At 39.5% G+C, this 24,676-nt stretch overlaps 1 protein-coding gene across 2 annotated transcripts in view; it reads left to right on the top strand.

The window, feature by feature from the left end:
• The window catches only part of Abca12 (ATP binding cassette subfamily A member 12), a 166,766-nt gene extending 150,306 nt beyond the window's left edge, over positions 1-16,460 (top strand). For both annotated transcript variants that reach the window (XM_035439241.1, XM_035439240.1), the window contains 9 exons: positions 2,474-2,678; positions 3,523-3,632; positions 3,890-4,031; positions 5,152-5,286; positions 7,224-7,327; positions 9,895-9,987; positions 11,283-11,388; positions 13,815-13,952; positions 15,501-16,460. In XM_035439241.1, the coding sequence (XP_035295132.1) occupies positions 2,474-2,678; positions 3,523-3,632; positions 3,890-4,031; positions 5,152-5,286; positions 7,224-7,327; positions 9,895-9,987; positions 11,283-11,388; positions 13,815-13,952; positions 15,501-15,608 (1,141 nt within the window). In that variant the 3' untranslated portion in view covers positions 15,609-16,460. The remainder of the gene's footprint in view (positions 1-2,473; positions 2,679-3,522; positions 3,633-3,889; positions 4,032-5,151; positions 5,287-7,223; positions 7,328-9,894; positions 9,988-11,282; positions 11,389-13,814; positions 13,953-15,500) is intronic.
• Positions 16,461-24,676: the final 8,216 nt, after the last annotated feature.

The following is a 24,676-nucleotide window of genomic DNA, read 5'->3' as shown; positions in this document are numbered from 1 at the left end:
ACATTCAGAGATGAGCAACAATCTTTGTGTTTCCTCTAGTAACAAGAGAAAGTCTACCCGAAGACCTTCTAAACACATGGTAGCCCAACTTATCATTCATTTAACTCTAGTAAATATCTGTAATAGTAAACACCCTTCCTACCTGCCTGCAAGTATTTATGTAGGATAAGTAGAAAAATTAAGTAAGCATAGTTGTTACCCTTAAAGAGACTAAAAGTCAGTGATGGAAAGAAGACAGGTGTGTAAACAAAAAGGACGAGTTGAGGAAAATAGTAAAGACCTGAAGGTCAGAAGTGAAAAAGAAGTGTGAGTGTGTAGCATGGGCAGTGAGTCTCAGGAAAGATGACTGGGATGACGTGATGAGAGCATCAAAAAGGAAAAGAGGGACACGGCTGCACTTACTTACCCTGATCCAGCACTGCCTTCCTCGGAGGTGTTCCCAAGATAATACCACAAACTCAGACTTGTGCATGCAAAGTTATTCACCGTACTAACCATTTCTAATAGCAAAAGAGCAGGAAAAAAAAGCTCCAGCATTCTATTATATTGAGCCACAGTGAATGTGGTTCAGTGGAGAAAAGAATGCTTGCTGTGTAAGCATGAGGACCTGAATTCAGATACCCAGCACCTGCATGAAAAATCCAAACATATCCCAGCAAATTACTGTAACCCCAGCATTGTTGGATGCAGGATGAGACAGACAGATCCCTAGGGTTTGTTAGCCACCCAGTTTAAGCAAAACTGCAAGCCCTGGGTTCAGTGACAGACTCTTCCCCAAAGGATAAGGTAAAGAGTGATGATAGGGCAGGACAGCCAACATCCTTCTCTGCATAAGTGTGCATGTATACTTGCACATATATAACCAAACACACACACACACACACACACACACACACACACACACACACATATATATACATATGTATGTATCACATGTACATACAAAGAGTGAATGATCCAATTATCTATGTAATATTTAATCCAATATTCATTAAACCAAAGTGAAAGGTTAAGAAATGAGCATTAAACATTACCATGTGAGTTAAAAAGAAATTTACTTTCTTATAATAGATTACCTTTGCTTTTCATATTCTATTTTCTAGTACCATTTTGACTTTAATATATACCTGCATTACCAATTAAAATACATTTAATTAAGTAATAATAAAAGAAAAGAAGAAAAAGGAAAATATTTTAGGCTATTTAAGGAAAATTATACAATTTGATTAGAAGATAGAATACATGTGATGAAATAGGTCATTTAGGCTTATTGTATGGTTGAAAAATTATGGGATCCCTTGAATGCTTAGTAGAGAGATCTGGTTTGGACTTTATCAGACAAACCAATGGTGGTCTACTAAAGGCTACTGACCAGTGAGCACCATGATCATGTGATGCATTAGCAGGTGTAATTTTGTAGAAGCAGTGCAGATTGGAATGCAAGAGTCAAAGACACAGGAGTAGTTTGGGGTAACTGATAAATGCAGGTTAAGACTGAAGCTTACAGTAGAGATAGAAGTAAGAAGAAAATCAGTTCATGACTGAGGGTTCTAGGGCATTTCAATGTTTGGAGACTAACTGCACGAGTGGGCTTTAGACTAGAGGAGATAAAAAGAAAATACCAGTTTGGGGAATCCTGGTACCATTTAAAAGAAGAGACTTCCAAGGTAGACCTGAAATGATTGGTTTACTGGACTTTAAAGTGTGTGCTTTTCTTGATTTGGTGTTTGCTTGGCAAGACACTGAGGTGGGGCTGGGACTTAGTGAGTTGGCAGGGCTGGTAATCCTAAATTATTTCTTGGATCTGAGATGAGGCATTAGCTGTAAACAGAGTACAGAATAAATGGCGCTTGGATTATGGATGAGCTTAAGAGAGACCTGTGGATTGCCAGCAGTACCGTGCTGGGTTTTATCTCCCTTTCCTTCAAAAAATAAGGACAGAAAAGAGAATATTGTTGAGTGTAGATCTCATTTTAGACTCACCACAGTAAACAGGAGGCAGGCGGAAGAAGAGATGGAGAAAGAAGAGGAGCACGAAGAGTATGGGAGAGGAGCAAGAGAAGGAGAAGGAGGGAGTGGAGGGGGGGAGGAGGAGACAGTTGTTATAGTGATAAAGAGATGGATGACTTGGGGCTCATAGGTACTGAATTCTACTAATGATTCTGAACTCCTGGTCAGGAGCTGACTTCACGACATGCATCTCATTGTTACTGAAATTGGTATTTTGAATTTTAACAGTGGATCTGCAAACATTTCATACGGGGAAATTAATCATTATTTACAAGCATTGCAGAGAATATGGGAAGAACACTACTATTGCCACTTAAGACATATAAGCAGGGTAATGTAACAAATGTAAGAGCAGCCTAATAGTAGGTAGCATGCCCCAAGAGAAGTGAGAGCATTCAAGTGTCCAGACTGAGTGGCATCACTTCAGAATCTGTCGAATAAAATCATTGGATCTGGTTTTTAGGCTCTTCTTCAGAAAATTTGTCTCCTCGCCTATCATGGAGACAGTAGATGAAGATGAAGATGTGCGCGCTGAGAGATTAAGAGTTGAGAGTGGTGCAGCTGAGTTTGATCTGGTCCAACTCCATCATCTCACTAAGACCTATCAACTTATCCACAAAAAGATAATAGCTGTTAACAACATCAGCCTTGGGATACCTGCTGGAGAGGTAGGAACCATGGTTTTAGTCTTCTTCTAGAAACAGAAAACTCAAACCCTGAGTATTTTCATGGACTAGGTGTATGTGTGTGTGTGTGTGTGTGTGTGTGTGTGTGTGTGTGTGTGTATGGTGTTTGCTGTATGAATCTTTGCTGTTGCCAAGGAAGATTCACTCCCAGCACACAGCAAGTCCTGAGAGCCCCTTTTCACTGTTGCTGTCTCTGGGGTAGACTATTGACAGGACTATCATCCTTGTTCAAGATGCTTTCTGGCATCTCTCTTTCCTAGGCACGTTCAAAGTCTGCCAGAAAGACAGCTGTTTTCAGAGGGGATGTCTTAGCATGCATTCATTGCTATTCTTAAGTATTTCACAGGATTGAGGTAGCTTTGAAAGAATAAAGAATATGTCTGTCTTCCTTCAGTATTCTGAGCAGAGCTGGAGAGTGTATGCATCAAACTCATTCGATGACATAAATTATTGCATCAGTGGCTTTTTCAGTAAAGTTGTGATTTTTGTGTAAATTATGTGAAATCTATAACTGTAATTACCTCTTTGAGCCAGCACATCGTACTTGAGGGGTAGTTTATCATGTCATACAAAGGGGCACTACAACATATTTAGGCAGAGCCTCTATCTGTGCAGATGTTCAGACACTTAGAGGAAAAGAGCACCCAATTCCCATTTGTGTTAGAAGAGAAAGTCTTACCACATGCCAGCAGTGCAGTATACTATCCAGAAATAATTCTAGTGATATATTCTTCCAGGGAAGGTGTCTCACCCAGGGACGAAGAAGGAGTTACAATAGCAACATGTCTCCATGACTTACATCTTTTTTCTTTGCTCCCCACCCCAGTGCTTTGGCCTCCTCGGTGTGAACGGAGCCGGGAAAACCACTATATTTAAGATGCTGACAGGAGACATAATTCCTTCCAGTGGAAACATTCTGATCCGGAACAAGAGCGGGTACAAATGGATACTTCTACTTATAGAGCACAACATAATTTTAACAAATTTTTATGTGGTTTCATGATTTCGTTATTAAATCTTCATGGCCTAAGGAGGGGATGGTTGAAGTGACTGAAGTTTACTCTTACTCTGGTAGCAAGAGTATTTTCCCTCTTTTATCAAAATTCTCTCTATATAAACCAAGACAAAACCTCTCACACAATACTTAGTGACCTATTGTTAGAAACTCATGTGTTCTAATCTTCTTCATCTAGATCCCTGGGCCATGTGGATTCTCACAGCTCATTGGTTGGGTACTGCCCTCAGGAGGATGCCTTAGATGACCTGGTAACTGTGGAAGAACACTTGTATTTCTATGCCAGAGTACATGGTATTCCAGAGAAAGACATCAAAGAAGTGAGTATATATGTGGGAAATAGCTGAATTTGAACACCACTGCTATTTCTATTCCTCCTCTCATGGTACTCCTGGCAAAGCCAACATGCCACATAGGAAACTGTAGCATGCCCCTCTAACCAGTGACCCCAATTTGCCTTGATTGTGTATTCTGTATCCACAGCTGCCTAAAAGCTCAGCTTTAGAAGCTTCTTGGCCTGAGTTTGTTCAGTTCCCTTAGTAAACAGATATTCACCCTTTGTTCGGCTCCAAGTTGAACCTTGATTGGTGATGCTAGTGTTTTTTTTTAACTGTTCAAATAAATATTGGTACATATGATTCTCTGCAAAATGTCCAAGTGAAATAGAAGGGCTTCCATTTCTGTTTCTTTTTTACTTTACTTTTTATTTATCACTGCAGGGGATTGCACCTGGGGCTTCATGCATGCTAAGCATATATTCTACCGCTAAGTTACAACACCAAGCTTGACTTTGACTTTTATTCTCTAACTCTGCAACAATTTATTTTTGTAATGGAATGACTAAACTTTTGGGGGCAACATTCCTTTGTTCTTCAAATTCTGGAGACTTGATGGGAACATCCAACTAGGATTCCATCATTCGCTAGGGTTACTTAACTATAAAAATAACTGCAAGAATCCATAGTTCCTAATGCATGGCAGTTTTGATAGCAGGTCAGTTTTAAATAGACTTAAAGTCTTTCTGACAGCTCACAGCTTGGTAAGATGAAAGATGAAGCAGGATGGCAATCAATGGGAAACCTGCCTTTGAACTCCTCTGTCTTAGTTTTCTTCAGCTTTTCAGCCTTGTAGGAGAATCCTGTGGTAACAGCATAAGGTAGTCTGCAACTGTAAACACATGCAAACATTTGGGGGGCGGGTGTTCTGATTTAAAAATGTACCTCCAGGAAATTATTTTTTTCCTCTTTGATGAAGTGTTGATTTATAATCGATCTTTTAAAGTTGAAAGTGAAATCTGTGTTGAATTAAATACTTTTATTTCTCCTAGGCATATTCTCCACAAGAAACATGTCTATTCACAGGCATGTTTTGTTCCATTTTGGTGCTTTAAAGGCTTGACTAAGGGGCGGGTTGCCTAATCCCTCTTCTTGTTATCCACAGACTGTTCATAAACTCCTTAGGAGGCTCCATTTGATGCCCTACAAGGACAGATCTACCTCCATGTGCAGTTATGGCACAAAAAGAAAGCTGTCCACTGCCCTGGCCTTAATAGGGAAACCATCCATCCTCCTGCTGGTAAGAGAGGCATTACGAATAACAAACACTATGAAGAATTAGAAACGTGACATCCAAACTTGTATTGTCGTCTCACCAGCAGCACTGCCAACACGTAGTGCAGTCTCACTGTGTCCCTGTTACTGTCAAAGCACGCATACGACCATGGTAGGAGAATTTGTATTAGCAAATAATTTATGATCATGACACTGTCCTCAGGAAACATCTTGTGTCTGAAGCAATGGCTCAGGAGGCTCCAGAGAAAACACTCAGCATGTGAACAGGATGCAGCTGCAACAAACTCGGGGGTTTGAAATAAGTTATAGAACAGGTTCAAATCTAATTCCCACTTATTGATGAAATCATATTTCTGTTAGGTCCTGATCAAGTCAACTAGCGGTTTCCTTTTTATTTTTTTTATACTGAGGAAGAAAGGTGCATTTTAGAACAACGTGTTGTTCTAAAATTATATTCTTTTGTAGCTTAAAAATAAGAGTTATTTAGTTGTGAAGTCATGGAAAATACAGTGTTGTCTTATATGAATTTTGGATGGGATCAAAATGCATTCCACATTTATATTTGGTTAAGAGCTGCACAATTTAATTGATCACCTGGAAATACAAATTATACATATTAGTGATATAGTAGTCTGCTCCCGAGTTCCACCAAAGCAAAGGGACCTTTATTTCAGAGAAATAAACATGTCCTTATTTTGGAAAATTGCCTTCATTCAAGGACCTCCAAATTTTAAAAGAACTTTAACTGCATGCAGTAAAATCCCGTTATAAATCACCACATTATTCCAGGGATTAAGTCACACAGTGGATCCAATCATTTAAACTGCCTAGACAGACCATATTTCCAGAATACGGAAAGCTTATAATGCATTACATCGCTGCCGGTCAATGTTTATAATGGAACCCTATTGTGTAAGCATCCCTTAAATTGAACAAAACAGTCCTGGGGCATCCTTGTGAGATAATAGATGTAAAGCCACTTGCATGTAAAAGTACCATGTAAATGTTATGTTGTAATGAGCTGAGGAATTGCAGGCTATAAGATGAAGACACTGCCCTATGAATATACTGCATATTCTTTCCATTTTCTTCAAAAACAGAATCAGGACAATACCTCCTTTATCATTTCCTCAAAGCAACACTCATCGCTCTAAGTTTAGCATACTAGTACCCGTGATGAGCATAATTCTAATGGCCCAATTCTTTCCATAACACATATGTTTTGAAAATTTCTGTTTAATCTGGACCTATAATTTGTTTTTATTTATCACCTGTTGGGATCCATTATTACTTATTTACATTATCTGTTGTTTCATTTTAAAAAGTATTTTCTGTCTGAATCTATCAAAGCCTCATTTGTTTTGGAAAATATTGTGGGGTTTTCCACTTTGGCTACTTCAACCAATCTTATTTTCATTTTCCCAAAGAGTCTTAAATTTCAATTAATAACAAAATGCTAGAAATACCTGTGGAATATATTCACTGCAATGTCAAGTTGTGGTTTCTTCTGCTCCACATAATACAGTATCAAAGGCAGTCACAATTCCACTTTCAGGGGAAAGATGGCAATCTTGTTGATGGAGCTTCAAATACATATGAGAGAATGTATAACTAAATGTAAAAACTCTGCTCTTCTGGTAATTGAAGTAGTTTTTTTTTTTTCCAAGGAAACATAAGAGACGGATGTAAAGTAACAGGATGTCAGCTTCGCTGAAACACTTCTTTAAACAGACTGATGATTTTAAATACTTAATTCTGAGCTTTTGACAGCAGTAGAAAAAGCCTATTATGTATAAAACATATACACGCATAAAGCAAGTTAGTCACAGGACCTCGAAACGTGATTTCTGTTCCCAGGGAGTTGAGATATAGTGATTCTTCTAAAGAGCCGTATCAAAAATGAATTAATTTGACACATTTTCCTGGTAATTCTCTATTAAGGACGAGCCAAGCTCGGGGATGGATCCCAAGTCAAAACGACACCTCTGGAGGATCATTTCAGAGGAGGTGCAGAACAAATGCTCTGTCATCCTCACATCTCACAGGTAAACTGAGTCAGGTCCCTGGGAATTCTGATGTAGCACATGTATGATCTAAGTACTCATCAGTGTTTGAAGTATTTTTTCCTTTTTTAATTTAAAATAGAAACAAGCTTGTTTTACATGTCAATCCCTGTTCCCTCTCCCTTCCCTTCCTCCCCTGCCCTCCACTGGCCTATCCAATCCCTTTCTGCTCCCCAGGGAGGTTGTGGCTTTCCATGGGGGATCTTCAAAGTCTGTCATATCATTTGGAGCAGGGCCTAGGCCCTCCCGCTTGTGTCTAGGCTGAGACAGCAACCCTCTATGTGGAGTGGGCTTCCAAAGTCCATTCATGTACTAGGGATAAATACTGATCCACTACCAGAGGCCCCATAGATTGTCCAGACATCCAAACAGACATCCTCATTCAGGGGGTCTAGAACAGTCCTATGCTGCTTTCCCAGCTATCATTCTGGGGTCCATGAGCTCTCCCTTGTTCAGGTCAGTTGTTTCTGTGGATTTCTCTGGCCTGGTCTTGACCCCTTTGCTCATCACTCCTCCCTCTCTGCAACTGGATTCCAGAGTTCAACTCAGTGTTTAGCTGTGGGTGTCTGCTTCTGCTTCTATCAACCACTGGATGAAGGCTCTAGGATGGCATATAAGGTAGTCAACAATCTCATTATCGGAGAAGGGCATTTAAGGTAGCCTCTCCACTATTGCTTAGATTGTTAGTGGGGGTCAACCTTGTAGATCTTTTTTTTTTTTTTAAGTTTTATTGTGTGTGTGTCTGTGGTGTGTGGTGTGTCTGTGGTGTGTGGTGTAGATGTGGTGTGTGTGGTATATGTGTGCATGTGTGTATGTGTGTGTGTGTGTGTGTGTGTGTGTGTGTGTGTGTGTGTGTAGTGTGGATATGGTGTTTGTGGTGTGGGTGTGGTGTGGGTGTGTCTGTGGTTTGTGTGTGTGCTGTGTGGTGTATGTGTGGTGTGTGATGTGTGGTGTTTGATGTAAGGTGTGGGTGTAAATATTTCACTAGACCCAAGATAAATGATAAATGGGTGTTTATTCGGGAACACTTACACAGAAAAATACAAAGAACTGCAGGAATGTTTCTCTGCCCTTCTTACCAGATCAGCTGACCCACCAGAAAGGAGTGCCCAAACAGAAGCCAAGCCTCAAGCTTCCCTCTTTTTCACTTCTGTCCCCTTAAAGCCAACCCAAAGGGGTGTGGCCACCATTACAGGTTCACTGACAAGACGCCTACAGGAGTGTGTGTGTGTGTTGTGTGTGTGTGTGTTTGTGTGTGTGGTGTGTGTGTGTGTGTGTGTGTGTGTGTGTGTGTGTGTGTTTCTGTGTGTGTGTGCGTGTGATATCTATTTGCTTATAGAGATCAGAGAACAGTTTGAGAAAGTCAGTTTTCTTCTTCTGCCATGTGGATCCCAGAGACCAGACTCAGGTAGTTCGTCTTGGAAGCAAGTGCCTTTGCCAGCTGAGCCCTCTCTCTCAGCAGCCCATTTGGAGCATGTTTGCAGTAGGTCAAGACTGGCCTTCACAGTTAGGACACTGTGGTTGAACAGGGCACAGGGACTCAGCAGACATGTTTAGTGTGAAGCTCTCAAGACATAAGACCTGCTTATTCTAAGCTATTGTTTCCTATTGCCTTTGAAAACGTTTCAGAATCCTTAGTGTTTCCCCACATAATACTTCCTCTCATTAGTCAGGTTGAATGATTCTTGGTCCCACACCCACACTCTGGGCTTTCTGTCTCTATGTATTTCTTTATATGTGCTTTCTTCTTGAAGTAGTCACCACAAACTTGCTGGAGGTTCTCATTTTACCAGTCCCCCTAGAACCCACTCGAATGGTTCTCTTCCACAGAGTAGCCCTCTGAGTCTCTTAAGTATGAAGATGCTGGAGCATTTTATCTATGCCTCTCTTATGACATTGGCCTTTCGTTATGTTTTGGATTAAGTTCACCTTTCATTATAATGATCACATAGCAGAAAATAATTAGATGTGTTCATTATGACAGTTGTTTGTATGCCAGCTTCTAGACCATCACCCCGAGGCTAAACATTTTATTTCCATGAACTTCTGCATGCCGTGAAAAGGACAATATCTGGGAGTCCCTCTAGGTGTCATCAGTTATGAAATGAGAGAGCTTGTAATCAGGTACAAACCCCAAAACAAAATCAAATAGAATATGAGATAGCATGAAAGATGCTCTGTGTCATTTCGGGAACACTTCATAACACATGTAGGTCTTGAGTTAGAGCTTGAACGAGCCAGAAAGGACTATTAGGTTTGACAGTGGACGTGATACAGACAAGAGAGATGGCCTCAGGTGTAAGAGGACAGTAATAATCCCCATCTGAATATGTTTAATTTATTTTTTTGTTGTATAATTTATGTTTTTTTTGTTGTAATTCTTTCCCAATAGAGAGTTCTTGTCATTTTGGTTGTGAGCCTATTCTTTAACAGCTAAGCCTTCTCAAGAGAACCCTCAAGGGAGATTACAATGGTGCCATAATGAACTAATGTTTTCAAGCCAATAGTCTATGGCATGGATGTTGATAGTAATCTGCTACCTCTTTTAGCATGGAAGAATGTGAAGCCCTTTGTACCAGGCTGGCCATTATGGTGAACGGAAGGTTTCAATGCATTGGATCTTTGCAACATATAAAGAGCAGGTAACCAACAATACGTTGCTTGCACACAGTGTAGGGGAATTGTTCTGACCATTATGGCTGCTATGGATAGAAAGCCTGAGATGAAGACACCCTTTATTGGAAGTAATCATTGACTCATCTTAAATTTAGATTATTTGATTAAAGGCTTATTGTATGTTTTAGTTAAAACCCCCAGGTCTTAGAAAGTTAGAAGCTCCTAATAGTCATAATAATAAATCATTTACAACAAAAATACTCCCAGGAAGTAGTTTCAAGAATATAACCAATAACAAATTATACTTGACAAGTATATGAAGGCATAGATTTTTTTAATCTACCATGTTCGTTTGCCATTTGCACAAGCTTTCTGTAAGCTATTTAACATTTTAGCACATTGAAAACCTTTTAATCAAGAATGCATTGGGGAAAGATGCATAAATACCATATTAGCATCACACTAAAATTAAATTATTAATTTATAATCCCAAGTGTATGTGCATTTATACATATCTAAGTGAATCTCCCAACTACAGGATGACACTTTATATATTTCCGTATAGCAATTTAATTGTCTTATCAAAATAGTATTATCTGAGATAAAGATAAAATAATGACAGAGACCTAGAGTTGCTTGTAGAGTGTCATAACCTGTTCATGAACTCTGCCCTTAGCATAGGTAACACCAGCATATTGACTTCATACTTAGTGCTGGAATCCCAGTGTCTTTAATCTTCATGGTTGACATCAAATCTCCAATGGCCTGACTCTCAAGACTTTGCTCTACTTTATAATTTAGAAAGATATTTTGGGTTTGTTTGTTTGTTTGTTTGTTTGTTTGAGACAGGGTTGCTCTGTGTAGTGCTTGTCATCCTAAAACTCAATTTGTAGATCAGGCTGGTCTTGAACTCACAAAGATCTAACTGCCTCTGCCTCCTGAGTGCTGGGGTTAAAGATGTGCCACCACTGCCTGGCATAACAGAAAGAATTCAACTCCCAAAATTGACATCTATTATTGCTAATTGATGACTGTCAAAGAAAGCCAAGATTGTGTGTTTTCATTTCAGTGTGGCTCTTGCTCCAAGATTTTGAAGCAGTATAGAGGTAGAAATTAAAAACAAACAAACAAAAAACCAAAACCAAAACATGGCATTGAACGTTTCCAGTTTGCAACATTCTCTGAACTTTTATAGCAAAATGACAGTCTTTATATAAGAAAAGGGGCCATAATGGTCAGCTTGGGATATATTTCATTATCTAGAATTTCAGGGGAGCTATTGTGGCAAAATACAACTCATACTGTATTTTTGCACTTTTAGGTTTGGACGTGGATTTACTGTCAAGGTTCACTTGAAAAATAATAAAGTGAGCATGGAAAACCTCACAAGGTTTATGCAGCTGCACTTTCCAAAAACATACTTAAAAGTAAGTGATGTCTCCACCTTTTGACCTTGATTGGCTTTTTGAGTAATAACAAAGTGAGTGCTATTTCCTAGTGGATCACAGCGTTGTTTTTCATCCTAACCCACTAGTTCAAGATGTGAACTTTATGCAAACAAATAAAATCTCCAGATTATATATCTTGGTAGGTAGTTAAGTTAATCTAGATATTTCACATTTGCATATTAATTTCTTCCTTGCAAAGTCTTTATGATCACACTGGATTTGTTTTCAAGTTGCATACATTGCCAGTTTAATGATTACATACATACATTAAGAAGCCTAGGAATGACAGGTGTTATATGACCAGCAGCATTTCTTAGTAAAAGAAAAGTGGCACACTTAGAATCCTGCAGCCAGGAGATTTTTATCTACTTTGTTTCTCTCCTTTGAAAAATAAATCCACAAAGGTCTGAGCAATCCTCAGCTCCCAAAGTGATTGAAATACCTGAGAGCTGGTTCTTCTTGTTTATCCAGGAAAACCGGTCAGATGAACACACAGGGAGACACACATTTAAGTCTCACACAGCACCTAGTTAATGTATGTGGCAGAGAAATTATCAGAATCACATCCTTGATAGACAGGTCATTTGTACAAATTGAGGATGACAAATAATTGTTGTCAAAAAGGAAATCAAAGTAGAATAATGAAAAGAAATCGGAAAGCTCGGAGTTGAGCTGGCTGTTGGGAGGAGATATCTAAGGGGATATTTAAAGAACTTCATCTCTCTTCTTTGTAAGCAGGAATGAACATCTACTTTACAAAATGGGTGTGGAAAGTGTCTGGTGTCTTCACAAACTATAGGGCATAATAATAATGTGAAGGCAGCAAAAGAATGTGTTTTTAAAATAATTATTTTATCTTCATAAAATAATTTTGCCTCAGTCTCCCCAAACCTTGGATAAATTCTTTAGGACCATTAGCTTTTAAGTTTCTTGTCAAAGCTCATTTTTTTTTTAATCATCAGAATTGAAGTAAAGGACACTTTTCTTCTACAAACGTTGTTGGTCTCACCTAATGCTGTCAGTTGCTTGGTTGAAATGTTTATTTACTGAGTTGAGATTCCATTTTTCCTGGTGTGTGCGTCATGGGACTAAAGCTACCCAATGCAAATGAGCTGATGATAAAAGGCAATTTCTCCCTAAGAGCATGTCCTTTATACTTCTGCAGTAGCATCTACATCTCTTTAGATGAAAAATATGCTGTCTGATCACTTGAGAATTAAATATCAAGATGGCAAGATTACAGGGACAGGGACAAGGAGAGTATAAGTTTATGGGAGAGGCTGGGCTCCAGATAAGGAGGGGAGAAACAGAAAGTCTTGAAAATAAGGCTGAGACACCAGAAGATGGTGGTGGGTGCCTTTAACCTCAGCACTTGGTAGGCAGAGGCTGGTGGCTCTCTGTGAGTTTCAGGCCAGCCTGGTCTACAGAGTGAGTTCCAGGACAGCCAGGGCTACACAGAGAAACCCTGTCTCAAAAAAAAAAAAAAAAAAAAAAAGGAAGGAAGAAAGAAAGAAAAAAAATGCATCGACTTGATAGATTTACAGACACACAGGAGTAGATTCCAGGGGAAGACAACATTTGGTCAAACTAGTATTCACTTCTCTGGCTGCTTTGTGGCAAAACAAATCAGCATGCCTGATCTCTGGGCTTCCAAGGAGGTCGTTGCAGTAACTCAGATGTAGAGTGAGAAGCATCAAGTCAGTAGTGTGAATGGTACAAATAGAGGGAAAAATATCAAACTGGACAGATGTCTTAAAGGTAAACAAACAAGCAAACACCCCCCCCCCCAAATAAAAACCTAGATGGTAAATGATGAAACATTCAGAACAGCAGGTGTTAGATACTCCAGGACAGTCACAACAGATTTTAAAGTAGATAATCCCAGTGGTGAAAGTTTAAAAACAGAGAGCCTTGTGTGTCAAGAAAAGTAGGCATCATCAAAAGAAAGAAAAAAAAAGGCTTCTAGACAACTTTAACACTACTGAAGTCTAGCACTTTTTAGCTCACATCAACTGAACAGCCAAGTCCAGGAATTTTAGACCTATTCAACATCACAGCACATCTACTAAAACTGATCCACAAGCTGAATGTGTGGGACGCATTCTACAGGAATTTCCTCCCTCTAGATGAGATTGTAACTTTCTGAATGGGCAAGAGCCCAGGATGCTTTGAAATTTTCATTAACCTTTTAATTTGCTTTCTTTCTGATGTTTATAAAATTTCTCATCTCATCTCTATAAGCTGTTAGTTTCAAAATATACCCATTATTTAAACCATGGCATGATTTTTGTTTCTTCCAGTGGAACGACTTTCAGCATTTTCTCCAGCTCTCAGTAAAGTGAAATTCAATCAAGTTGATGTTAACTTGCCATTGTAAAACAAGTCTTTCCCTTTGCTTCCTGCAGGATCAGCATCTTAGCATGCTAGAATACCATGTGCCAGTCACAGCAGGAGGAGTAGCAAACATTTTTGACCTTCTGGAAACCAACAAGACTGCTTTAAATATCACAAATTTCCTCGTGAGCCAGACGACTCTGGAAGAGGTAAAATGCATGCCATGATCCATGGCACAGTGTCACAAATTAGTTATTATGCATCCTGCTTATTTCTTCTTAATGACATTTAATTTACTTTTAATTAAATCAGTATCTAATCTTACACCTGAAAACCTTAGCAAAGAGCCTAATTTATTTCTAACTACATTTGAGATATTAAAAAATAGATATGAAAGGCATTAGCAACTATTTTTAGTGGAGAAATTAGTTATTTTTTTCCATTGTAAATGACATCTACTTCCATAAATGTTTATATTCATGGAAAGCAGGAAACCATTCTTGTCACCTACAAAATAATTAGCTGTTAATGCCTCCTCTACTTTCTTTTTGGTAGGTTTCATGACGAAGGTTTCCATTACTCAGTTTCCTGAAATAGGGTATATGGGATGGATGAGTGATCGAGAAATGTACAGACCCTTACATTTATTAAATTCACACATTTAATACAGCAAATGAAGAATTCCTTATACATCTTAATTACCTTTCCACTCAATAGCTTCCTAAGTCATCCATCAATCTCTTCACTAAGTTTTATATAGCTCAACCAACATGACTTACAACAATAAACTCTATGCTTGACTTTGAAAGGGGTCTGAGAGTAAGTCAACGGATTGTGCTGCATCTTATGGCTTAATATTTTATAGGGACTTAAGGCAACAATGACTTCGACAACACTGAAGAATTAGTCTTAGATTTATTTGATTAACATTGAGCATCATGCATAGGAAAACTACATTCTCAGTGACAATGGGATAAATCTACAACTAATAAGTTTAATGGTTTTAATCATATAAAGGGGTCTGCCTGTTAGATAATTGGCAAGCTTAACATAATGGGAGTTTTCTATATAAATTTTATTTGTGCATTACCTCTTGAAGCTAGTGAATTCTCTCTTGCCATTTCTATTTAAACATTTGATAGGGCATCAAGCTGGGCTCCTTATACATACATGATGAAGATATAAACTATAGCTTTAAACTTAGGCTATAACAAAAAAAGTAGTCATAGTCCCCGAAATGGACATTATTTTTAAGGCAGTTGAAGCTGGCTGAATAAATGGACTTTTAGGGAGGGCATGAATAAGTGAGAATGTCCTGAAGAAATATTGGTTTCTTAACCTGTCAGTGTGTGAAAAGAAGAAAAGCATGTAGGGAAAGAAGAAAAGCAAGAAAGAGAGTGGAAGAGAGGAGGGAGAGAGAGATGAAGGCAGAGAAGGAGGGAGGAAGAGAGAGAGGGAGAGAGAGAGAGAAAGAGAGAGGAAGGGAGAGAGAGAGATAGAAGCCTTATTTCTTCTTCTTTTTTGTGCAAAAAAAAGGTTTATTGTGGGAGGAGGAGAATGAAAGAGTGAGAGGCCATGTCAGAATACGGACATGAGAGAGGCAGGATGACAGAGACAGGGAAGAAACATGAGGAAGAAGACAGGCAAGAAAGAAGCATGAGGCAAGAAAGTAGCAAGGGGGGTAAGAAAGAGATAAAGAGAGTGCCTTATTTCTTCCTTTTTTTACTAATGTCTTCCATTCCCTTGAAAAAACTCAGGTATTCATCAACTTCGCCAAAGACCAAAAATCCTATGAAAATGCCGATACCAGTAGCCATGGTTCCACCCTAAGTGTTGACTCACAGGATGATCGGATAGAGTCTTAGCACCTGCAGCAGATTCAACTTCAGTGAAAGACTGGTGGATGCTTTCAGAGAAGACACCATTTCTTAAATTATCTCTTCCTTACAAAGTGTTACACTGTACACATGTGTACAGCACAAGACTGACAAATTATAATAGACATCAGTATTGCTCCTGAAATGATTCCCCTGTACTTAGCACAGTGAGCATGCAGGGTATACACTGGTGATCCTTAGGCAAAATGTCAACCCCATGATGGATGTCTTAATTTATTACTTTCAATAAAAGGACAGCGTAAAAGGCCTGGGTATTAGTAGTTGAAAAGTAAGGCCAGAGAAGAAAAGTAAGGTGGACTGGGGAGGACAAGGTTATGTGATCAAACAAAATAACTTCTTTCTAGAAAATAACATGAACCCATGAAACTAGTGTTTGTGTAAAGTGCTAAGGGCTGGATTAACAATGACAGAAAGCAGTGGGCACAGTCTCTACAGGAGGTGTGCCTGTTAGTTTCAGTGCCTGTGAATACATGGGGACATGGTGAACCCCACAGTGTGCCTTATGGTAAGAATACAATGATACAGCAGTTTACCCTGGTGGTAAACAAAACATAGGCCCATTCCAGTCGTGTCTGGCCAATGGCAAGGCGCATGGAGAAGAGCCTCTTGCTTGTTGACAGGAAACAGGTGTGTCAGCTGGGCAGATCCTGAAAACCAGTAACTCATGTGCTGCTGGCAGGCAACATTTTTAAAGCTCTTCCAGAAACCCTCACAATTCTAGTTTCCCCACAGGAAACTTTGCTGTGAAAGAAATATTAGTATGAAAATATTTTTCAGCTTACTATCTGGCTGACCTGGAATTATATGTAGGGTTATAAGACAGACTACTTGATAATGCCAAGCTACATGCCCTTTGACCAAGTTGCTTTATGTGTCCTTTGAATGTGTGTGTGTGTGTGTGTGTGTGTGTGTGTGTGTGTGTGTGTGTGTACATGTGCAAGTTTGCCAGCTTTGACACAACTGTTTCTGTCTCAATGACCAATAAACTCAAAGTTTAAAAGAAGCTATCAACGATGTCATTTTCTTTGATAAGAAAGAGCCGGGGACCTCAAATTAGGAGTCACATGACTCATGAGATTCCATGTGATCTTGCCCCTGCTACTTTGCCTTTCTGAACAGCCTCCATCTCCCCTTCTTCTTAAGGGTCTGGGTCCTGCTGGCCTCTTGCAGTTCCCATGGTGCTCTACACTCCTCATCTCTGGAGTTTTTTACTTAATGATCCCCTAGTGTGAACACTCAATCCCCAGTCCCTGTGTCCATCCAACAGTCTTGAGAAATGTTACACTTTCCTAAAGAAGCTTTACTGCCTTGCTTTTTCAGCTTAAATCTGATCCCTCCATTCTAATGGAACATGGCCACCCCACTTTTGTGTGAAACCTTATATCATAATTTGTCATATATCTAGACTTTAAATACTTACTTTAACAGATGGTAACACAATTTTTGGGGGTGTAAAAATGTCCTTAACAGTCATGAATGTTTGTCATCCCAGGTCTCCGAAAGTGGATGAAGGGTGATCGAGGACAACTGGGGCTACCTTGTAAATTAAAAGCCATCATGAACTATGTAGTGAGTCCATGTCTCATAAACAAGTGCCAAGGAATTAACTCAGTAGCAGAACAAGTACTGTGCAATGATAAGTCTTTACTCCATCCACCTGAGTCCCGCCGCCACGTGGACGCCCAGAATAATCTTTCTGCTGGCCGCTTGAGTTCTGACCCCCACTTTAGGGCCCCAAATAATACACAGAGAGTTATATTAGGCTACAATGCTGCTGGCCAATTGACTAGGACCTCTCATCTGCTATCTCAGTCTTAATTATCAACCATAATCATAAGACTTATTTTATGGTGGATGCCGGTTGAATGCATCCTGTCTTCCTGGTGGTCACATGGCGACTCCAGAGCAGAGAGCAGGAGGAAGAGGAAGAGAACGACTTCCTTCTTGCCCTTGCTTATATACGAGTCTTCCTGCCTGTATGACAACACTTCCTTTTACTACATTTCCAAGTATCCTCCTTGACTCCTAGTCCAGCCTAACTTGCTTCTTCATTGGCCAACAGAACTTTATTCAACAACCAATAAGACAAACATACACAGAAGGACATTCCCCATCAGTACTCAGTATGTACAAGACCCTGGATATACTCCACATATAAATCTCTTGAAATCTGTATCTATATCTATATCTATATATCCTTTTAGAGTAGAAATGTGACTCTAGGAGCATGGGAGTTTTCAGAATCTCCTGAATTATAAAAAGGTGATTGGACTCTATGAAAGAATAAAAAAAAAATTTTTGCCTACTGGAAATTGGCTTTTTGTGGTTGGTTTTTTGTTTGATTTTTCCTGGGCATTGGTGGGGAGGGAATCAAAGTTTTAAATGGTGTTTTAAAACCAAAAAAATTCTAATTTTTTCATATCTCTTCACTGGGTAGCCACATTGTGGACAGGTCCAATTAAAATTGCACCTTTTTTCAACCTAGCCCCACTTACAATTGCTTTATATGAATGAGTGTGGAAGCCAAGGAATGGATATGGCAACACCTTCTTTGATGAGGTGTGCAATGGTGACTACTCCATCACAGAGAATGAAGAGCCTAAACACAAATACAAGACAGGGGAGCATGTTCTGGGTAGAGTTTCTAACCATCTGAGGATATTAGTGAGTGGTTGTTGCCAATTTAATCTACCCCTCGGTGGGCAGGAATGTCTTACCTGGCCTCAACTTCTCCAACTGCACATTCGCTTAAGTGTTCAATACTCATTTCTCTCAATAGTCTTGAATCCATTTTGATCTTCCCACCTGCACATACAAGAAACATTTGTGGTGTTCAGTATGTATGTGTTAGTGATATGAATAAATAAATGAATAAGAAACAAAAGAGAAGCTAGTGTGGTTGGCATGGAAACCACACATCCTGATTCTGTTTAAATTTCTGAAATGCAGTTTCCCAGGAGGTAGCTTATTCAGACAAAGAGAGAGAGAACGATGTTTGATGCCATATTACAGTGAATCTTCTGGGATGGGAGGGTTTGGATAACATCTTTGGAATCAGAATTCTAATGCCTTGTTTTCATAGATTTCTGCACATTTATCTCTTCTTTGTCTCGGTGTTTGTTGGGATATACCACATAAGGGCTTCATGGTTCCTTTATCAGGTAAAAGTAAGGAATGAGCATGGAAATTTATTTGAGCCTATATTCCCATGGGCTTCTCCACAACGGAGGAAATGTTTTTAGAATTCCCAGTCCTCTGAGGAGGACTCTCCACTCTTGATAGCACAAACAGAGTCTCCCTTCTTTACATGAGTTATTTGAATTACTTCTGAGGATTGTGGCAATTTTCACTTCATCTACAAAAGTAAATTTTCATAGTCATAAAGCATTGAATATAAAACAAGAAAGGATGGGAAGATGATATATACACAAGTCTTTCCACAAAATGTCCTCTGCCTTTCTTATCCACTCCCTGGCAGATGGGTGAGTATGACCTACGTGAGGATGATGGTGGGGGAGATGGAGCAGGTTGACACCCTTTTATCCCCACCTGAACTCAGGGGCCTGCTTGATTTATTAACCAAAACTTTTCAACATGACACAGCAAGCTGAAAGGAAACGAGTAGTCTTTTGTCACAGTTGATCTAGTGACTCCTTGCTTATAGATCCAGACCAATATTCCATTGTTTATAAAGTAAAGATACAGAATCTTTAGCTGACCCTGAACATGGTTTATAAACTGGTCCTAAAACTTGCAGCCCTCTTTCCCATGAAGTCTCTGCTCTGACTATATGCTTCCAATTTCTGTCAGATCACTTAGGTGATCACTTAGGATCACAGGACTTTCCTCATACTACTCCTTCATCTTAGAAGACCTCTCCTCTTCCTCAGGTTTTTAGAGTCCCCTCTCCCTCTTCACAAGCCTCCTTCTTTTCCAGCATGGCAGGCTGAGTTGACTGCTCTGTCCTTTGCTGCAAAAGCATTTTTGTATGTGTCTCTCTGTTGAAGCATTTCCATGCCGCTTTATAAATCATTTTAGTATGTCTCTTTTCCCACCACACATCATTTCTCCCGAGTACTGACTCGTCAGGCTATTCACTATCACTTTGTTCCCCATATCCAGAATATTATTAACATGTTATTGTTGCCCAGTAAATCTTTAAAGGAGGATTGAGGTGTGGTTCAGTAGCAGAGTACTTGCCTAGCATTTACGTTGCCCTGGATTCCCCAATATTGCTAAATGAGTAAATGGATAGTCTCTAAGAGACCAGAGGTGCATTTTCAATTTAGAAGTTGCTGTATGTAAACTATACATTGTAATTTTTGCTTTCATGGTTTTGCATTTTTTAGTTTTAGGAGACTACTAATTGCTGGGGGATGGGAGGAGTCAGTACAGATAGCTAGCCATTTTAATTTAAATTGTTGATTATCTACAAAAAGCCATTTCATTAAAGTGCCAAGCACTGAACAGGCCACCACTTTATTAACATTGCCCATGATGAAATTCATTGAAAACAAAATACCATTTGAAACAAAACACTTTCAAAAAGACGATTTAAATATTTCCCCCATTTGAATAAGTTAAAAAAATAAAATCTAAAGTAAAACAGAGTTATAATTAAAACAACCATATGGACCACTTAACTAGTCATTTGTTACATGTGAAATACAGGGTCATATGTGTCATTTATTGCTGAATACATTAATTTGGATGTGTATAATTTCTCCACAATTTTGTGATGAGCTGTAATCGTGTCTATGTGGTTGGACAATCTCTGGTGCTGTTCACGCTGGTCGTGTTCTGACTTCCACAGTTCTCTGTGGTATATCTTTCAGGAATGAAAAGTCTTGTGGAAGGGTAGTAAAAACTTTCCTCAGTTCTCTTCTATGATCACTCTGGCCCAAAGCCCTGTTATGATGGAAGCACCTATAAGGTGTTCAACCCACACCTATAAGGTGTTCAACCCACACTGGGGATTCCAACCACAGCTGATTCTATTCTAAATGCAATTGTTTCATTTTTTCTTTGAATTTTTCCATTGTTAGTGTGTAGGATAACAATTCATGTTTGTGTGTTGATAAATTGACTTATTAATTCCAACTGTTTTCTTATAGACTATTTAGAATTTCTATATTTATTAGAATATCTCTCAACAAAAGTCCTTTTTAAAATTTTCATGGTATTTATTTTTCTTTCTTGTCCATTTCTCCAACTAGAATTTTCAGTAATATGTTGTATATATATTCAAGTCATCTTTGGTTGGCTTTCATCCACAACTTCATTGTTACGATAAATTATACAGCACACACTTTGTTTCTATCCATATTTCATCAGCTACTAATGGAACAATCTAGATTTTACAATAGACACCATTCATTTAATAGAAGACACAGTGAATTAACTTTTTCAAAACACACATACAAAGTCACTTTAGCATCATCTTAATGCTGTAGAGTATTATCCCTAGGGAAAGGGGATCAAAGGAATTAAATAACTGAAAACAGTATGATGGTCATATTTTTATTTGCTCCAAATTATTTCTTAGTCTCTCTCCTTTCTGATGTCTGGAGTTCCCTTGTTCCTATGATAGGCTGTCTTGACCCTTTTGGTCATGGTAGCCTTTCTCCATCCCAGTAACTGAAGTAGGCATCTGACACAGCACGATAACAGTGTTTTATTTCTCCCCACCATTTTATCTAGTTTAGAGATTGATACATGCAAAGTTAACCATTCATCTCTGAAATAATATTAAATTTCAGAAGAGACATTTCCTTGTGGAATTGCTGACCTAGGAGAGGACGAGTCTAGAATTTCTAGTTTGTATCTCATCAAGACTGCAGAAAGAGTTTGCTTGCCTAGGAAAGTCAAGAAGAGAAAAGCAGAACAGGTAGCCTGATAGTCCAGGTGACTCTGCATTTGTTCTGTGTCCATAGAATCCACCAAGCATGCAGGACCACTCAAGCAGCTAAGGGGGGCAAAAAGCTGAGGACCTGTAGAAGTTGGGGCAATCTAAGAAGCCAATGTGGCAGAAGGATGTGGTAGCTATAGATATGGCGGAGACTGGTCAAGTTCTGTATATGTAATGAAGCTAAAGCTAATGGAATTTGCTGCCAAATTAGTGAGGAAGGTATAAGTTAAGGGGAAAGAAGAATGAACCCAAAGGTTGAGACTTGAACAATTGGATAAAGGAAAATGTCACTTATTGGAGAATGGGAATACTGGAGACAGCGGGACAGATGGGGAGGCCTGGGTTTAAAGTCCATTAAGTTTTAAAATCTGTTTAGACATTTTCAAGAAATGTTGAGTGAGTCATAGATCTGTGCCTTTAGAATTTTGGTAAGGTTCCCTACTGAAGAAAACATGACATAAAAGCCACAATCTAGATGAAATAACTTAGGAAGTCAAGCATGACCACAGCAGAGAAACAATTGAAAGGGAGAGGCCAAAGAGAGTCTCACTGGGGTGGAGAAGGTACATCCAGAAATTATGTGTAAAATGTAAGGCAAGGAAAGAAATTGCTCCTAAAAGGGTGGGAGTGGCTGACCTTGTCTAGACAGCTGCTTGTGAGATTAAAATAAAGGCTGGAAATTGACCATTGAGTTTGACATATTCATGAGTGACCTTGGCAACGGAAGTTTCTGTGTAATCAGAAGAATAAAGATTTTGGAATGAATTCAATAAAAATTGGGACAGAAAGGGGAAATGAAGTGCATGGCTGTCTTCTTGACTGAGAGTAGGTAAAGAGACATAGCAGTTGCAGGGTGGTTGCAGGAATAATAGAACAGGGAGCCTACCTGCTCTAGTTGAGGAAGAAAAATATCAGGTTTTCCAGACATAATATCCTCTGTCTCTGGTTATTTTGGGGGGTGGACAATGCCCCCTCTCCCTGGGTCTGTCTTCCTTTCCATGAATTTTGGCTGAAGTTTGGACTGGACATAGCTATAATTTGTTCTCTTTTTTTGGCTTCTTTCCAGCTGATTACAACTCTCTGTTGGGTGTGTGTTACACCCAACTCTTCTTCCATGGGTATGATGGCTCACACATACCTCAGAGGCCACCTAATTCTGCCAAAAGGACTACTGTGACAGATCGCTCCTTTCAAGTCAGTGAGCATGGTACATTCAACTGCAGGCAGTTTGGCTGAAACTCAATACCTTCTTTCTTGTTTCATCTTGTGCAATCCAATTTGTTTTTATGTGGCATTCCTTAAAGTGCTTAACAGTAGCTCACCTTTTTATGGTGATTTTTTTAATTTAAATTGGAAACAAGCATGTTTTACATGTCAATCCCAGTTCCCTCACCCTCCCCTCCTCCCCAGCCTCCCACCAACCCACATCCCATCTCCTTTCTGCTTCCCAGGGAGGGTGTGGCCTTCCATGGGGGGTCCTTCAAAGTCTGTCATCATTTGGAGTAGAGCCTAGGCCCTCCCTCTTGTGTCTAGGCTGAGAGAGTATCCCTCTTTAGCGAATGGGTTCCCAAAGTACATGCGTATACTCGGGATAAATACTGATCCACTACCAGAGGCCCCATAGATTAACCAGACTTCCTAACTGACACCCACATTCAGGGGGGTCTGGAACAGTCCTGTGCTGGTTTCCCAGCTATCATTCTGGGGTCCATGAGCTCCCCCTTGTTCAGGTCAGCTGTTTCTGTGGGTTTCTCCAGCCTGGTTTGGACCCCTTTGCTCATCACTCCTCCCTCTCTGCAACTGGATTCCAGAGTTCAACTCAGTGTTTAGCTGTGGGTGTCTGCATCTGCTTCCATCAGTCACTGGATGAAGGCTCTAGGATGGCATATAAGGTAGTCATCAATCTCATTATCGGGGAAAGGCATCTAAGATAGCTTCTCCACTATTGTTTAGATTATTAGTTGGGGTCATCCTTGTAGATCTCTGGACATTTCCATAGTGCCAGATTTCTCTTTAAAGCTATAAAGGCTCCCTCTATTATGGTATCTCTTTTCTTGCTCTCCTCTATTCTTCCCCTGACTAGATCTTCCTGCTGCCTCATGTCCTCCTCTCACCTCCTCTTATCTTTCTCCTAACTCCCTCTCCCCTCCCCTATGCTCCCAATTAGCTCAGGAGATCTGGTCCCTTCCCCCTTCTCCATGGGAGCATGTATGTCTCTCTTAGGGTCCTCCTTGTTTCCTAGCTTCTCTGGTGGTGTAGATTGTAGGCTGGTAATCCTTTGCTCATGTCTGAAAAGAATGTATGAGTGAGTACCTCTTATAGTAAATTCATTTGACACATACTTGACATAGCTGGTCACATACTTTCACATTGAAGTCCCCAACATAGAAAGTAACACTCTGTCCATTCAGACCCTCTTAACTATCCCTGTCCTTAATGTCCTGGGATAGAGAACAGGTAGGATTCCTCTATATGTTACCACCTTCTACAAAGGAAGAGTGAAATTAAAGATGGAAAGCTACTTCCTGTTTCAGGAGAACTTTGTTAATGGGGCAAAGTAAACCACATATTTGAGGAACATTTTCCCCTTGCTGACATCTGCGTACATTCAGGAATCTTGAAATCATTCTCTTTTTTTTTAGTTCCTGAGCTAGACGATTAATTTACTACAAGGAGGGTGTGGTGAAAGGCAAAAAAATTTACCGTTTAAAGAATTTCAAATCAACTATTTAGGAAAAAAAGTCACATGTATCTGTGGTGTGTGTGTGTGTGTGTGTGTGTGTGTGTGTGTGTGTGTGTGTGTGTGTGTGTGTGTTATGTGTGTAGGTGTTTATGGAGGCCAGAGGATAAGGAACATCAGGTCCAGGAGCAGGAGTTACAGGCAGTTATAAGCTAACTTATGTGGATGCTGGGAACTGGACTTGGGCCCTCTGCAAGAGCAGTATGTGCTCATAACCACTGAGCCATCTCTCTAGCACCTCACAGAAATTCTTCAGCCTTCATAATTATCTCCCTGATGTATATTCATAATCCTGCTTGTCATAACCATATATGTATTACATGGGTGGTTTCCTCTGTGGTTTTTTCCTGTATGTTTTCCAGTTACCTAACCTTTTCCTCCATTATT

This window comes from Cricetulus griseus, chromosome 2 (assembly GCF_003668045.3).
Source record: "Cricetulus griseus strain 17A/GY chromosome 2, alternate assembly CriGri-PICRH-1.0, whole genome shotgun sequence".
In the NCBI taxonomy this organism is placed as follows: Eukaryota; Metazoa; Chordata; class Mammalia; order Rodentia; family Cricetidae; genus Cricetulus; species Cricetulus griseus.
This window is presented reverse-complemented; position numbering and strand designations above follow the sequence as displayed.